This window comes from Corvus kubaryi, unplaced genomic scaffold, assembly GCF_017639235.1.
Source record: "Corvus kubaryi isolate FWS band 111438036 unplaced genomic scaffold, C.kubaryi_AGA036_p1.0 37334, whole genome shotgun sequence".
NCBI lineage: Eukaryota > Metazoa > Chordata > Aves > Passeriformes > Corvidae > Corvus > Corvus kubaryi.
Genome location: NW_024581108.1, coordinates 21464556 through 21478832, shown reverse-complemented (window position 1 = coordinate 21478832; position 14277 = coordinate 21464556). Strand labels below are relative to the sequence as shown.

The window sequence follows — 14277 nt, the reverse complement described above, 5'->3', positions numbered from 1 at the left end:
GGCTTTCCCTCCCGGCACGGCACAGCCCGGCGGGCGGGCGGGCGGCTCCCGGCTCCCCGCAGCGCGCTCCTGCTCCCGGTCCGTCCCGTCGGGGCGCGGCGCTCCCGGCAGTTCGGGATGCAGGGCCCGTGAGGGGTCCCCTGCGGCTGGGACACCCCTGCCCTGGGGACATCACTGCTGTCCTGTGCGTGGGACAGCCACGCTGCAGCACAGGAGGGTCCCTGCCCCAGCCTTGCTTTGTGACCGCTTTAGTTCTCCTCAGCTCTCTGTCAAACGCTGAAATTGTCCCTTGCCCTCGTTCATGGAGTCAGAACGGTTTGGGTTTGGAGGGACCATTTAAGGGCCGTGTAGTCCAACTCCCCTGCAACCAGCGGGGACATCTTCAACTAGATCAGGCTGCTCAGAGCCCCATCTCACCTGGCCTTGGATTTTTCTGGGAATAGGGCATCCACCACCTCTCTGGGCAACCCGTGCCAGTGTTTCATCAGCCTCATTGGAAAAAAACTTTTTTCTTTATAGCTAATATAATTTTTAGTTTAAAACCATTACCCTGCAGCACTCAGGACACCTGGATATCAAACAAGCTGGAGGCAGATTTGATCAAGAGCTGCTGTACCGTGCTGTGCTATGGCTGTGCATTTCACACATCCACAGATCCACCACACTGCTCTCGGGCTACAGCTGAGCATCACTGACAGGCAGAGCCATTTCTATGGATACCCTGGGCTGCTGTTCCTGCACTGCTTGGAGCTCCTCACCTCACCAGCTCGAAAGCAGCTCAAGGTTTACCTGCACAGGTTGCAGGGGCCGATGCACAGCCCTGGTGTGGAATAGTGGCTTAGAAGCCACTCAGCCAAGCTGAGAACATGCAGGTTTACAGCAGACACTGTGGAGTTTTACAAATGGCAGACTGAGGCACATGGAGGGCTGGCTCACACAGGAGTGGCCTTGTAGCAGGTTGGGTCTCCCTCAGAGAGGAGCATGGGGCAGGAGTCCCCAGGGCCAGCACCCAATGATGTGGGGGCACTGTGAATCAGGAGTTACCCTGTTGAAGGACAATAAGACAACTTTTTCTGCTCGTTACTTGCTCAGATATTGTATTTAACTGAAATTTGATTCAAACAGCATCTGAAGCACTTCAAGGTGGCGTTAGTGCACAGCTCCATGCTGTTCCCAGCACAGGGCTGCAGAGCGAGGTGGCTTTGTGCCAGCACACTGGTTTTTAAGCCCCATAACCATCCACAACCTTCTGCCTTCCCCAGAGGTCTGGCCTACAGGCAGCCACAAACCCATGCCAAATTCTCCACCACAAAGTAGAGGCTGGAAGTGCTGAGTGCTACCAGCACCTCTGGTAGTCTGCTTAGCAGCACCTTGGCCAAACTGCATTTTCCCTCTCCGAGAACTTTCCTGCTGGTGGACAAGGTGCTGCAACACGGGGCACAGGGAAAGGGCTTTTCCAGAATAAAGACAGAATATCTGTGGAAAATATGTAAAACATCCCATGTATGGTGAAACTGCAGTGGAGAAAACAAGGAGATATGAAAGACAGTTACAGCCCCTGCAAGAACAAGAACAAAGGAGGAACGGGGAAAGAGATTGTTCCAGTAATTGCCTCCCCCAGGTAAGGATGCTGAGCCTGAGCAATGCTGCTGGCACAAAAAAAGTGCTGCTTTTTGATTCACTGTTCACCTAATTTTGCTGCTGCAGCAAATCACATGTAAAATAGTGCATTTCACTGTATAATCAAGATAAATAAAGTCAGCTTTTCCAGTAGGGGTGTGTGTGCAGATGCATGGACCCTCTGCCCTGTCACAACAGGGGGGTGACACCAAGAGCACCAAGTCAAAAATGAATTTGGATGCACCAAGTCCAGAGCACAGGCTCCCTGGCAGAAACCTTATTTGTGGGACCTGGGCCAGGCCACAGGTGTCCATCAGTGATTTGGCACACAGGACACTCTCCCCACGCCCAGCTGCCCCCAGCAAGCACCTCTGGTCATGCCCCCTGTGACAGAGTCACTAAAGAGGCACTGATGTGGCTTCAGGGGTCATTTCTCTGCAGGCATAAGGTGTCCATGTTGTCCAGATCCATAGAGAAGCCATTCCCAGGGCCTGGCCCACCTCGTGCTTCCCTTAGCTTGGGCCACTGGGCACAGCAGGAGTGGGTGCAGCCTGCCAGGCTGATAAGGGGCTGCAGCACGTAACCATGAGGATGTGCAGATGGGAGAGAGTTCCTGCATCCAACACGTGTAAAGCAAAGGAGAAACCTCCTGATGTTTATCTTTGCCTTAATTTGCATCTTCTTAAAATGCCTGATTAGTTGTGCTGATTGATGTACTGGCTCAGGCACTCCTACTTAATCCAGTCAGCAAACCCAAGCTTTGAAAATATTTGTCCTACATCTTCACATGATGCAACATTCACCGGTGTCCTTTGGGGTTGAACCTGCAGCTTGACACGAATCTCTCTGTGGTGGTTCTGCTGCATGGGCAGCTGAGGGTTTGGGAGCACTCCTTTGTGCTCTCCAGCATGAAAGGCCAAGCATTTGGATGTGAAAGGGGATCATCCCCCTGACCACAAAGTGGTGTCTGGTTTTTTGGCTAGTTCACCTAGAAGTACTCCTTCTGCAGACAGCTGTGGTTTCGCCCTGAGACTTTATTGACTGCCAAAGTCCTTTTTGTACCATAATATGTACTTTGTAATATATTTTATTATTTAGTTCAAATGGCTTTTACTGAGTTTGAATTCTAACAGAAGAGCAAGAGGTGTACAAAGTTGTCTAAGATCAGTTTCTGAAGTGGTTCCTGCACTAGCTATGTCCATCATCTAGCAAGCCACTGGACCCAAATCCTCTGAGTGTATTAAAGCTTAAATATTTGCTTGATGTCTGCAATGATGTTCCAACCAGCAGCCTGTAAATCTGCACCACACTGAGGAACACAGCTGTGGTGGAAAGTCTTGAAAAGGGACTTGGAAAGTACTGATAGCATCATCCACAGAGGGCTTTATGGACAAGCAGTGTTCTCAAATTCCTTCAGCTCTTCATTTGGGACTTGTGTTAGTACAGGAGTTCCTGGCTGAGGTGCCAACTCCTGTTGGGGCTGTTGCGTAGATAAGTAAGTATGGTAAAGCTTTGGGTTTCCTGTAAGGGAAATCTCTGTGTTGCAGATGAGGACAGAAGGAGCTTCCTAGGAACTTTCCAACAAAATCTACAAAGGGTTTGAAATTTGCCTAACAGGGGATGGGGGCAGAAAAGAGTTAAATCCTGATGTCTCAGCTCAGTCTTCAGTCAGACAAAACTTTTCCTGAGCTCCTGGAGATTTTTGCCTCGGGGAAGCCCCGTGTCTGAGCTTCTTTCTTTCTCCATGAAGAGGCACCACGGTTGTGTTACACATGGGTAACCCACCACGCAGCGTGTTTTACACGCCACAGCTGCTGCAGCTCTGCTGGAGTGTGAGCTGCAGTGAGGAAACATTGGTTTCCAGCCCTGCAGGCTCCTCAGTCAAGCTTGATGTTAGTCACATCTATCACACCTGAGCAGAGAGAGCTATGGGAGACCTGCCCTGGCTGCTGGAACACGGCAGCAGTTTGCTTTACTCCACACATTGGATGTCTGAGCTTGAAGCTCCTGTGTATCCTTGATTCCAAAGGCTGATGTTCAAAGAAGTAGCAAGCACTTTGATTAAACACAAAACTGGCTAAATTTGCTTCCCAGTGAACTCAGCATTAGATGTGAGATGAACTACAGCTATGCTGACATCCCCGAGACCCGGTGCTTCCTCATGCCTCTGCTGCATGCAGCTATTACAGAGCTCTCCAGGGAGTAGGGAATGGGTTGGGCTTTGTTTATTTTTCAGCACAAAAGCACAAAAGAGAAGCTCAAAGCAGCATTAATTACAAATTTTAGAGAAAAACGGTGGAGCTGCCATGCAGCTCTTCTGGTTGCCACCATGTGTGGAGCCCTCGGTGTCCAACACACACCTGTCCCAGATGTGCCACGGCTGTTTTTCCTTTTCCAATGCCCCTGCATTATCCCACTGCCTGCCTCGGCATCAGGCTGCCCACAAGCCCTTGTTCACATCACTGTGCTGTGCTGGGAGGTGGCTGAGGGACATTACACTGCCAGCAAACCTTGCAAACGTTTTGTGGGAAGCGTGACAGCCTGAGGAGAGACACAAGGAATGGCTGAGAGGAGGAGTGTTGTCAAGGAGTGTTTTAAGGTTGTTCAAAGAATCACCGGCAAAGGTAGCAGCAAAAACAGATTTAATATAAAAGCAACAGCACAACAAAGTTTGTTAACAAGGTTCACTCTACTACTTACTGGATGGTTAAAGCATAGAGAGAAAAAAAGAAAACAAAAAATCCGACGTTAATCAATCCAGACCAAAATAAACCCAAAATTATCTCTGTGGAGGCTGGGCTGGGGAGGGGGAGACAAAAGGATGGGAAAATGTAAGGATAAAAAGGAATACATCCTAAAGGCACAACAGTACTTCAATAAACAGCATTTAAACTTAACAGCACTTAAACCTAACAGATTTAACTTACGTTATCAGTTAAGTTAAACAATGTAGCAAAGGATTCATACAGGATTTACTACATCACAACAGCAACTTACTTACAGGCCTAACTTACTTAAAAATCTAAAGTACTTAAGAATCCAGGAGAGCAGCATTCCCAGGACATTTGATGTAGCATATGCACACTTGCATGCACACAGACGTAAAGAGTCTGTACAAGATACCTGTAAGAAATTCCCTTCTAATTCAGTGAAATACTCACCTGGGACGCCTTTGCTGCCCTGCTGTGCCCAAAAACCTGTCTGCTTTCTTCAAAGCTCATCTGCAACATCAGCTGTTGACCCAGTGAGAGCTCTGTGACTTCTGCCCGCACACCTTGCCTCGCTTTAACCCAGAACACTTACATCTTCTTACACGGGTTTCTAGGTAACTGAAGACAATTTTGAAACTCTGCAAGAAATGACAGGAGGTGAGTTTGGGAAAGGCTGCAGCTTCTTTGTAATGGCATTAAAAGAGTCAGAGCCAGGCTGTCAGAGGGTATCAACACTCATCTCCAGGGCCACAGCTCCCTCAGTGGGGAATTTGCCTCGCACTCTGGTTAGCTCTGTGGTATGAGGCTCTGAGGAGACCCCACTCCTGATGTCCTCCTGATTTCTGCCTGCAAGAAACAGCACTAGCAGGAGATTTCTCCTATGGAGGTGTAGGAGCAGGTTGCTCCCATGTCTTCCCTCAATCTGTCAGGGAAAAACAGACTCTGTACTGATTTGGAAGAAAGAGGGGGATGTGAATGTGAGTAACAGGCATTTGCAAAGATGCATGTGAAGAAACAGCTGGAAGACATTGCCTAAATTAGTTACCTTCAGACTGAAAAGAAAGGTCTCCATCTACCATATGCAGATGACTTACATCAGCACCTCAGACTGCAACAGGACCTCACAGAAAGCACCCATAAGAAGCATCCTTGAGACGCAGACCTGCCATCCCAGATGGAGAGCACAGGCTTCCCTGCTTGACCTCCCTGGGAAGTCACCCAGGATCCAGAGAGTTAATCTTGCTCCCCAAAATGTATCCTGTCCTTTTCTTTGGCTACTCATCTTATTTGAAAAGGTGTGGTTTCACTTCCCTGGCACTTCTCCTGTGCCAGAGAAGTGTCAGCTCTTGTTGGCAGGCGACTGGTTGCCTCACAGAGAGATTAAACTCTCTTGCCCTGTGATTCACTCTGCCAGTTCCAGCATGAGGGAAAATTCATCCCAGCCCTATAATCTGCATTAGTCTGGATGAAAGTGGACACCTCAGTGCAATAAAAGTTCAGGGCTTATTACAGGCTCTGGGCTGATACCATAGATAATGGTAATTAACCGCTGTGGGATGAGAATGGTTTATTGCTGGCTGATTTCTCAATGCTTCCTTAAGCATTCTGTAAAAAAGTGGGCCTTGCCAAGGATGGAGAGGGCAGGAGGAGACAGAAGGTAGCTGTGTGACTCTGCAGCTCAGCACATGAGGGGCTTGGAAGTGCACCTGGAGTTCAACATGAGCTGGGGGCAGGATCAGTGCATTTACCCATTCTCAGATTTATTTGTTTTGAGTCATAGGGTTTCTGTGGATGGGTATTTAAAGGCCACTGTTTCCCATGGGTAGGGTGCTGCAGCAATCAAAAAACCGGGGTTTGGTTGTGTCAGGAGGTTCTGAAATTGCTGTCTCATTTTACTAGCTATGGCTCCAACCAAGTCTGCCAAACTGGATTCTACAGCAATTTCCTGTATTAAAGGAAACCGAGCAATCACACCCTCATCACCTTCTGTGCAGACACCTTTTCCAGTCACTGATTTGCAGAGCTGAGGACCAGTGGGTTTATCCAGTCCTCAGTCTGAAAATCGTTCTGTATCTCCATGAGATGATCCACACGTGGGAGCACATCTTGTCGTTCTCCACAGAAAGGGGCAGGAACCTCTTCTCAGAGCCTCCAGCTTCCTTCTGCTCAGTTCCATACACGTGGGAGTTGCTTCCAAGGCACATCTGCTGTTGAAAGGAGCCGAGCAACTTGGAGGGAACAAATACTGGCAATCAGCTTTCGACCTGATTTTATACTGAGTTTTCTAGTGAAAAAAAGGACATTTGTAGTCTATCAGCATAGTACTGAACCACATTAAATACGCCTCCATTTATCTTCAATAAGAGACCAATACAGTTCCTTACTATTGGAACAATGGTATATTTTTGTCACCCTTAATTATTAACTTATCTGGCTGTGATTTCTTCATTTATTAAAAGGATATTCTGGGTGACTTTAACAGCTATACAACTCTTATATAACCAACATCTTAAACTCTTTTTTCCCAGCCATTCTTCTCCTTTTTTTTTTTTGCTCTGCTCACAGCTTTTCTATTTTTCTTTGGCATAAGTAAACCCAAAAGGCCAGATCCTACAGTTACACTGATGTTTTTGGAGCATGGCCTGGAGTTTTATCAGTTTACATCACCTGGGAGTGGGCCCATGGAATTTTTAAAACACTGAAATAAATGAAAGCAGACAGGTGACAGAGTGACAGCACCAGACAGAGAGAATGGCCACAGCCAAGGCAGTGCCAGTCTTAGATTTATTTGGAGGAAAAGGGCCTGCAAGTACATCTGGTACTGGGAGGCTAAACACACAGGCAGATTTGCTGGGAGCTGAAAACGGGAGAAAAATGTGGCCTGCACAGAGAAACAACTTGTAGTGTTTTTCTCCAGTGACATTGTCAAGCCCTCACCATCATCACCCTGAATGATTGCTGCAGGTTCCCACAGAACTTGCCACTCCAAGCAAGAAGATTCCAGAGGCAAGTGATGGGAGAGGGTACCCTGCAGTCACTCCCCACCAGCTGTGGTTCATGACAAGGCGCATCCTGGAAGCCACTGGCACTGGTGTCCATTATATCATGAGTCTGAAATAATCCATTTATTGCCTTTCAATGACTGCAGCTCCTTTCTCATGCCCAGCACAGTTGGTGTCCCCAGGATCTCACCAATAGAAGGAGACAAGGGATCATCACTGCTTCTTCACTCACTTCTCCTCCTCACTCTCAGGGCTGTGAAGCCAACTGATGGTCACCATGAGCTCGCTGTCCCCCACTGCTCACCCAGAGGAGTGTGGCCTCCCTCAGGCTGTAATTTGAGTGCTGGAACCCCAAGTTCTTCAGTAACCAGCTCTCCACACCCGCTACCATACCACAGCCATTTCATTTCTGCTACAGAGGACACTACCCTGGTGACAGTGAAGGGAGGGCTGAATTCCTTTCCCAGTCTGGCTCTCTGTTTTGACAAGTGATTCTTTTTATAAATCCCAGACAGGGTATCCTTTCAGAGGCAGTGTAAAGCTGGATTTAATACACGTCACAGAGAATACACGAAAGCTCTCGTATGTTCTGCAGCACTGGGGTTTTTTTTGGTGGCTCTGTGAACGTGCTGACCAGCAGCTGACCTTGCCTCCTGATGCAGAGCACAGCCACTGAAGGATGGGACACACTCTGCCATCGTCAGTATTCCCAATTTCACTTCCAACCCTGCATCTGCTTCCCCCCAAGGTGGTGATGGGTCCCACCAGCACCTACAATAGCTCATCACCGGAGGAGTGGGGCCTTGCGACACGATTGGTGTCAGAGCACATGGGATACAGCCCATGTATCCTTGGTTCCTGCAGCACCAGTTATTCCTTCTCTTGGTGAAGCCCTTCCCAATGTGAACAGGGTGACTGCAGCCTTGAGAAGACAGAGGAAAGCAAGGGAAAAAGAGCAAAGTCACCCCAAGGACTCTGTGCTGGACAGGGTAGACCAATCCACTTTCCTCACCACGGATGTTAAATGAGCCCTTCCACATTAGGTCCACCTACACCTAAAATAGCCTCACCAATCTAACCTTGCCTAAGCCTTCGGTTGGTGTTTCACCTTCCCTGAGAGCTAGCTGGAAGTTCCTAAAGTAACTGAAAACTCATTTTCCCTTTTTGACTGATTTCCCTAGGGCCACCCCAGCTACAGCTGCTGCACCAAACCCTCTGCCCTCCTCCTCCTCCTCAGGGCACCACACACCTCTACTCCCTCACATGAAACATTTGTGAAACCTGAGAAATAGGTCCTGGGTAACAGATATCCCACTGATAAATACCTTTCAAAAAAACCCATCGGGAAGCTGGTCAATTGAGCAACATCAGGTAAACACAGGGAGCCCCGCTCCAGCCCACGTTCCCCTACAGGCTTTTCCTTCAGGGTGACCGGACATACTTTGGATTTCTCAGCAGAGGGAGCTTCTCACAAGCAATTTGAGCAACACCTCCCTCCAAGCCTCAGCAACTCTCCCGTTTCAAACAGCACCAGCTTTGCACCAAACCAGCTGAAGGAGAACTGCAGGAGAACTGAAGGCAGGTGACTCCTAACCCCGAGTAACCATCGGCTGGTTTGTTTATGGATTTAAGCAGACTTGCAGTCCTCCCAAAATTCTTTACTAGTTTTCATAACTATTCCTGTAAAATGCCTGTCCTTTTAACGTCCTGGTACCTCTCAGCAGCAGCTCTGTGGCAGTCAGTACCAGGGCTGTGAGAGTTTGCGTGAAAAAAATGGGCTTTTTAATGCTTTTCAATGCCTTCCTTTGGTGCCACTGAAGGCCTCTTGGTATTTTTCTTACAGAGACAGGAGTCCTCAGCCTACTTTTGTGTGCAGCTCAAATGCTCTGTATGTTATGATCGTGTAGCGTGGCCCGCAGGATCAGGGCAGTGATTGTTCCTCTGCGCTCGGCGCTGATGAAGCCACACCTCGAATCCTTTGTGCACTTATGGGCCCTTCATGACAAGAAAGACATTGTGGGGCTGGGGCATGTCCAAAGAAGGGCAACGGAGGTGGGAAAAGGTCTGGAGCACAAGTCTGAGGCTGAGGGAGTGGAGGGGGGCTCAGCCTGGAGAAAAGGAGGCTCAGAGGGGACCTTCTCAGTCTCTACAACCCCCTGAGAGGAGCGTGTAGCCAGGTGGGGGTCAGGCTCTTCTCCCAGGGAACAAGGGACAGGACAAGAGGAAGCGGCCTCAAGTTTTGCTGGGGAGGTTTGGATTGCATATCAGGAACAATTTCTTCACATAAAGGGTTATCAAACACTGGAACAGGTTGCCCAGGGCAGTGGTGGAATTATCATCCCTAGAGGGGTTTAAAAGCTGTGTGGATGCGGCACTTGCAGTGGTGGCCTTGGCAGCGCTGGGGGAACAGTTGGACTTGATGATCTTAGAGAGCTTTTCCAACCTAAACAATTCTATGATTCCATGACTGTGTGTCCCTTTTCCCGGTCTCCTTGAACAAACACCTGCGTCTTTTGTCCAAAAGCCTTTCCATGGTTACCACCAAGCCCTGCTGGGTAAGGAGCAGAGTCCTGGGCAGGGCTGGCAGGATCATCTGGGATGAGCTCTCCCCAAGAGGATGGGGAGCTCCAGCACGGTCAATGCCAGGCCCGTGCTCTGCTCCCAGCACAAGCGTGCGTGGGGTGAACTCCACCAGGGAGCTGATCCAGGCAGAAAAAAAACTGATTTAAAAAAATTTGTTTAATTCTTCAGTCAGATCAGTTCTCCAACCTGTTTTACTGAGTGACAGCAGAAGCACTTGTATTGCACAGCATGCCCAGAACAGCACAAGTGGGCGGATGGGATGGCAGGAGAGGGAGGGAGGGAGGAGAGGAAGGGAAAAGGACGGCTTTTTTAAGAAGCACTAACAGCTTAAATGCACTTTAAATTATAATTTAATTGAAGAAACCAGGGATTTCAGTCTCACCAAGATACCAAGGGAACCTTAGCTCTTCCAACCAGATTTGCAGATGATGTTTTCCTAAGCCTACATAGATCATTGGATGATGTTTTGCTCAAATAACTAGATGTCATAGGTTAGCAAGCGTAGTCCCGGAAGGGACGTCCTTGCTAAGGGGTGCTTACAGTTTCCTCTGGGAACTGACAGAACCTATCAGCTGGCCAGTTTGAATATGGACAATTCTCTAAGCCACTTAAAGTTGTGATCACCTCTGTGATCCACATTTAAGAATAGGCAAACTCCCCCTCCAAGCTCTCTCTCGTTTCCGGCGCTGGGACAGGTGGCTGCGGGCCCCGTGTGGGGGCCAGCGGGCCCGGCCAGGCCCTGCCTGGGCCAGGCCGGGCCGGGCCACGGCCATCATGAAGCCATGGACCTGTTCCAGCCGTGGAACCCCCCCCACTGCCTTGCCGTGGGCAGCCGGAGCAGCTCGGCTCTCCCCCCTCTCCACTGCGATAAGAAAAAATTCAACATTCCAGCTGTAAAGCTGCAAGGCCGAGGTGAGAGTAACCCTTTTATTGCTGTGAAGAGCTGAAAACCTGAGGGAAGAGAGAGAGGAGATGCTTAAAGCTGAAATTCTGTTGTGAAGCTATGATATATCAGAGTATCCTGTTGTAATTTCATGAAGATATGGGGGGTGGAGTGTTCAATTCGTGAGCAAAAGCACCTGCGCTGAGATAGGCAGATGCTGACGCAGCTGTAATTTCATGAGAAGTTTGGACAGGGAGAGATGGACCAGATGAGGACTTTTGCTCCAAACGGGAAAGGAGAAAACCTCAGTCCGTAGAGATGCTCCCAGAGATAGTCCTAAAGATGAAGATGATGAAGACCCTTTGCTCCCAGGGAAGGAGAAGGGCCTCTGTTTTTGTTTCTGAACGGCTCAACCTTAAAATTATACCCCAAAAAACTTCAAGAGTGGACCCTCGAAAGCAGTTGTGGGAAAAGCTGCAAGTCGGGGGAAAGGACTCACACGCAGGCAGAGAGACTCCTCTTCCTAAATGGACTGAACGATATTTGGAAGTGGGCGGCTGTCTCGTTGTGATAATGTTTTCATAGCATGAGCAAGAAGAGACTTCTCTTTCTAAATGGACTGAACAAGGTTATTATGGAAGTGGTAAACAGACTGAACATCTTAAGGGTTGTCTTTGAACATTGTCAGTGGGAGAAGGGAGGAAGGTGGGGGGAGGAGGAGAGTTCTGAAGGTGGTATGATTTTTTTTTTCCTTCTTTTAGGTCTGTTAATAAACTTCTTTATATTCTTTCAAGTTTAGTGCCTGTTTTGCATTTCTCCTAATTCTTATCTCACAGCAGATAAACAGTAATGAGTATTTTGGACCAAACCACTACACTAAATTGGTGTTTCCGCCCGGGAACAAACCGAACCCGCGACACTAGAATAACTAGAATAACTAGAATTGAAAACCAGCAGCATTTCTAACACCTATTTCCCCTTCCCTCATCCCCATCTCATTCCTGTGTTCTCTATGCCTGGCATCAGTAGGTACACAAGCAATTTGACCATAATCTGAATGGTGGTTCACTCCTCTGCTTTAAAGCAGTTTCACATCACAATTTTTGAGCTCACCTACCCCTTTCTCGTTGCCTAGGACCTTACAAAAACAAGAGCAAAACATGAAAAACATTATAAGCACTTTTAATGGTTCTTCATAAAAACAATTTCAAAACAGTATTTACACTGACAGCATAAATATCCCCTTAGGAATAAATGATGCTGTTAGTCAATAAGCCCAGTGCTTGATCACATTCAGATCAGGAATAACTATTTAGGTCCTTCAGAGAGGTTACAATAACCTCCCTATAGGGCATGGGAACCTTCTTTTGCATGAATAATTCCAGTCAGCAGATGAACTGATAAATAAAAGCAGATAATATAAATCAGCTCAGATGTTAAGAAGAGCTAGTGAGCAGACTAGGCACAAGTGCAACAAGTGTAAGTTGGCTATAAGTAAATTTAGTCTGGAAATTAGGGGACCATTTCCAAATATGAGAGCTGTGAAGTCTCCGACTAGTCCTTCAATAAAAGCAGTGGGACAAACCCCATAAAAGCAGTGTGCTGAAGTTTCCATCCCTGGAATTGTTCCAGGCCAGGTTGCATGGGGACCTGAACAAACTGTTCTAATGGAAGGTGGTTCTGCCCATGGCAGAAGGGTTGGAACTAGGTGATCTTTAAGGTATTTCCAACCCAAACCATTCTGTGAATGATTCCATAGAATCATGAAGTGGGGTTCAAAACAAAGCCTTCCAGTTGTCTGAAGTCAGCTGAAAGGTGTGGCTGGCCTGCCACAGCTGAGCTCCGAACCTTGATCCCTCCTTGTCTGAAGTTTCCATCTCCCAGCTATCAATCATCTAAAGACTGAGGTAAGCATTTGTCCTGCTGGCAAAGACCAAGAGGCACCACCTGACACATGTGTTACATCACCGTGGCACTGTCCTCACAAAACACCTCGATTCCACGTTCCTCTCTGAACCCAGCGGTGCCGTGGCAAAGTCTCTGCCATTCCAGGGTCCCTGACAGCACTGGCAGTGCCAGGACCTCCTGGGGCTGTCACTGGACCTCTGTCACTGTCCTCTCAAGCAGCACATCCCTTGAGGCATTTTAACTTCAAAAAACAAAGCCTCATCTTTCTCACAGACTTTATTTATCTTCCCTCACATGGTTCCAGCATGGATGGGAAATTTCTGCTGGGGTTTTAGAGCGCAAGCTGTGTTTTGGAGGGAGATGTCCCCTTCTTTACGCTAGAAATGGAACTGTATGGCGCTTTGGACTTTCTGTGGGAAACACCTGCACTGCCGGGTTTTGCTCCAGACCCCAGCCTAAAGGCAGCAGGGTGCATCCCTTGTTCAGGAGACACTGGCCACCACAGCACCTCCAAGGGCCTGTCCCCAGCCCTGACTGGGGGTCCCGTCTGCCTCAGCCCTTGTCCTCTGCCCTGTATCCCACTCAGCCCTTGTCTAAGTACCAGTCACCAGCTGGTGACTTACCAGGGGACCTGACCCGGCTCCCCCCAGCCCTGCCCGGGGGTTTGACCCTGCCCAGTCCCCACTCCCAGCCCTGCCCGGGGGTTTGACCATGCCCGGTCCCCATTCCCAGCCCTGCCCGGGGGTTTGACCCTGCCCAGTCCCCACTCCCAGCCCTGCCCGGGGGTTTGACCCTGCCCAGTCCCCATTCCCAGCCCTGCCCGGGGGTTTGACCCTGCCCAGTCCCCACTCCCAGCCCTGCCCGGGGGTTTGACCATGCCCGGTCCCCACTCCCAGCCCTGCCCGGGGGTTTCGGTCCCCATTCCCGGGGGTCCGGCCCCGCTCCCCCCGTCCCCAGGCGGTGACACCCCCGCCCCACGGGGGCCGGTGGCCGCGGCGATGAGGGGAGCGCGGGGCCGGCCGCGCGCAGCCAATCGGAGCCCTCAGCGCCTGGTCCGATCTCCGCGGAGCTCTCCGATTGGCCGCCGGCCTCCCCTCGCCTCACTCCTCGGCCAATGGGGACGGAGGGGCGTGGTCCGGGCGGCGAGCGCGCGAGCGGCGGGCGCGGCATGGCGGGGTCCCATAAGGGAGCGCGGCTGTGATGGAGCGCGAGCGGGCGGTGGGCGCCATGTCGGCGCTGTGGTCGGTGGGCGCGGGGCTCCTGCTGCTGGTGCTGTGGGTGCGGCACCGCGGGCTGGAGGCCGTGCTGGTGCACCACCGCTGGCTGTTCGTCTGCCTCTTCCTCATGCCGCTCTCCATCCTCTTCGACATCTACTACCAGCTGCGCGCATGGGCCGTCTGGCGCCTCCACAGCGCCCCGCGGCAGCACGCCCAGCGCGTCCGGCACATCCAAGAGCAGGTGAGGCTTGACCGGACCCCGGCACCTCTGGGGGTACCACGGCTTTGCGAGGGGAGAGCGTGTCCCTGTCCCGCTCTCTTGTCATCCCGCGCCCGCATCCCGCTATCCCCGG

General features: G+C 50.1%; 2 protein-coding genes across 2 annotated transcripts in view; one reads left to right on the top strand and one right to left on the bottom strand.

Moving 5' to 3' along the window:
* TMEM61 (transmembrane protein 61) overlaps nucleotides 1–5173 on the bottom strand; it is a 12120-nt gene extending 6947 nt beyond the window's left edge. The window contains exon 1 of the mRNA XM_042030774.1: nucleotides 4782–5173. The gene's annotated coding sequence lies outside the window, so the exon portion shown is untranslated. The remainder of the gene's footprint in view (nucleotides 1–4781) is intronic.
* An 8656-nt stretch (nucleotides 5174–13829) lies between these two features.
* The window catches only part of DHCR24 (24-dehydrocholesterol reductase), a 9857-nt gene continuing 9409 nt past the window's right edge, over nucleotides 13830–14277 (top strand). Inside the window, exon 1 of the mRNA XM_042030767.1 lies at nucleotides 13830–14165. Coding sequence (XP_041886701.1) covers nucleotides 13908–14165 — 258 coding nt within the window. The 5' untranslated portion in view covers nucleotides 13830–13907. The remainder of the gene's footprint in view (nucleotides 14166–14277) is intronic.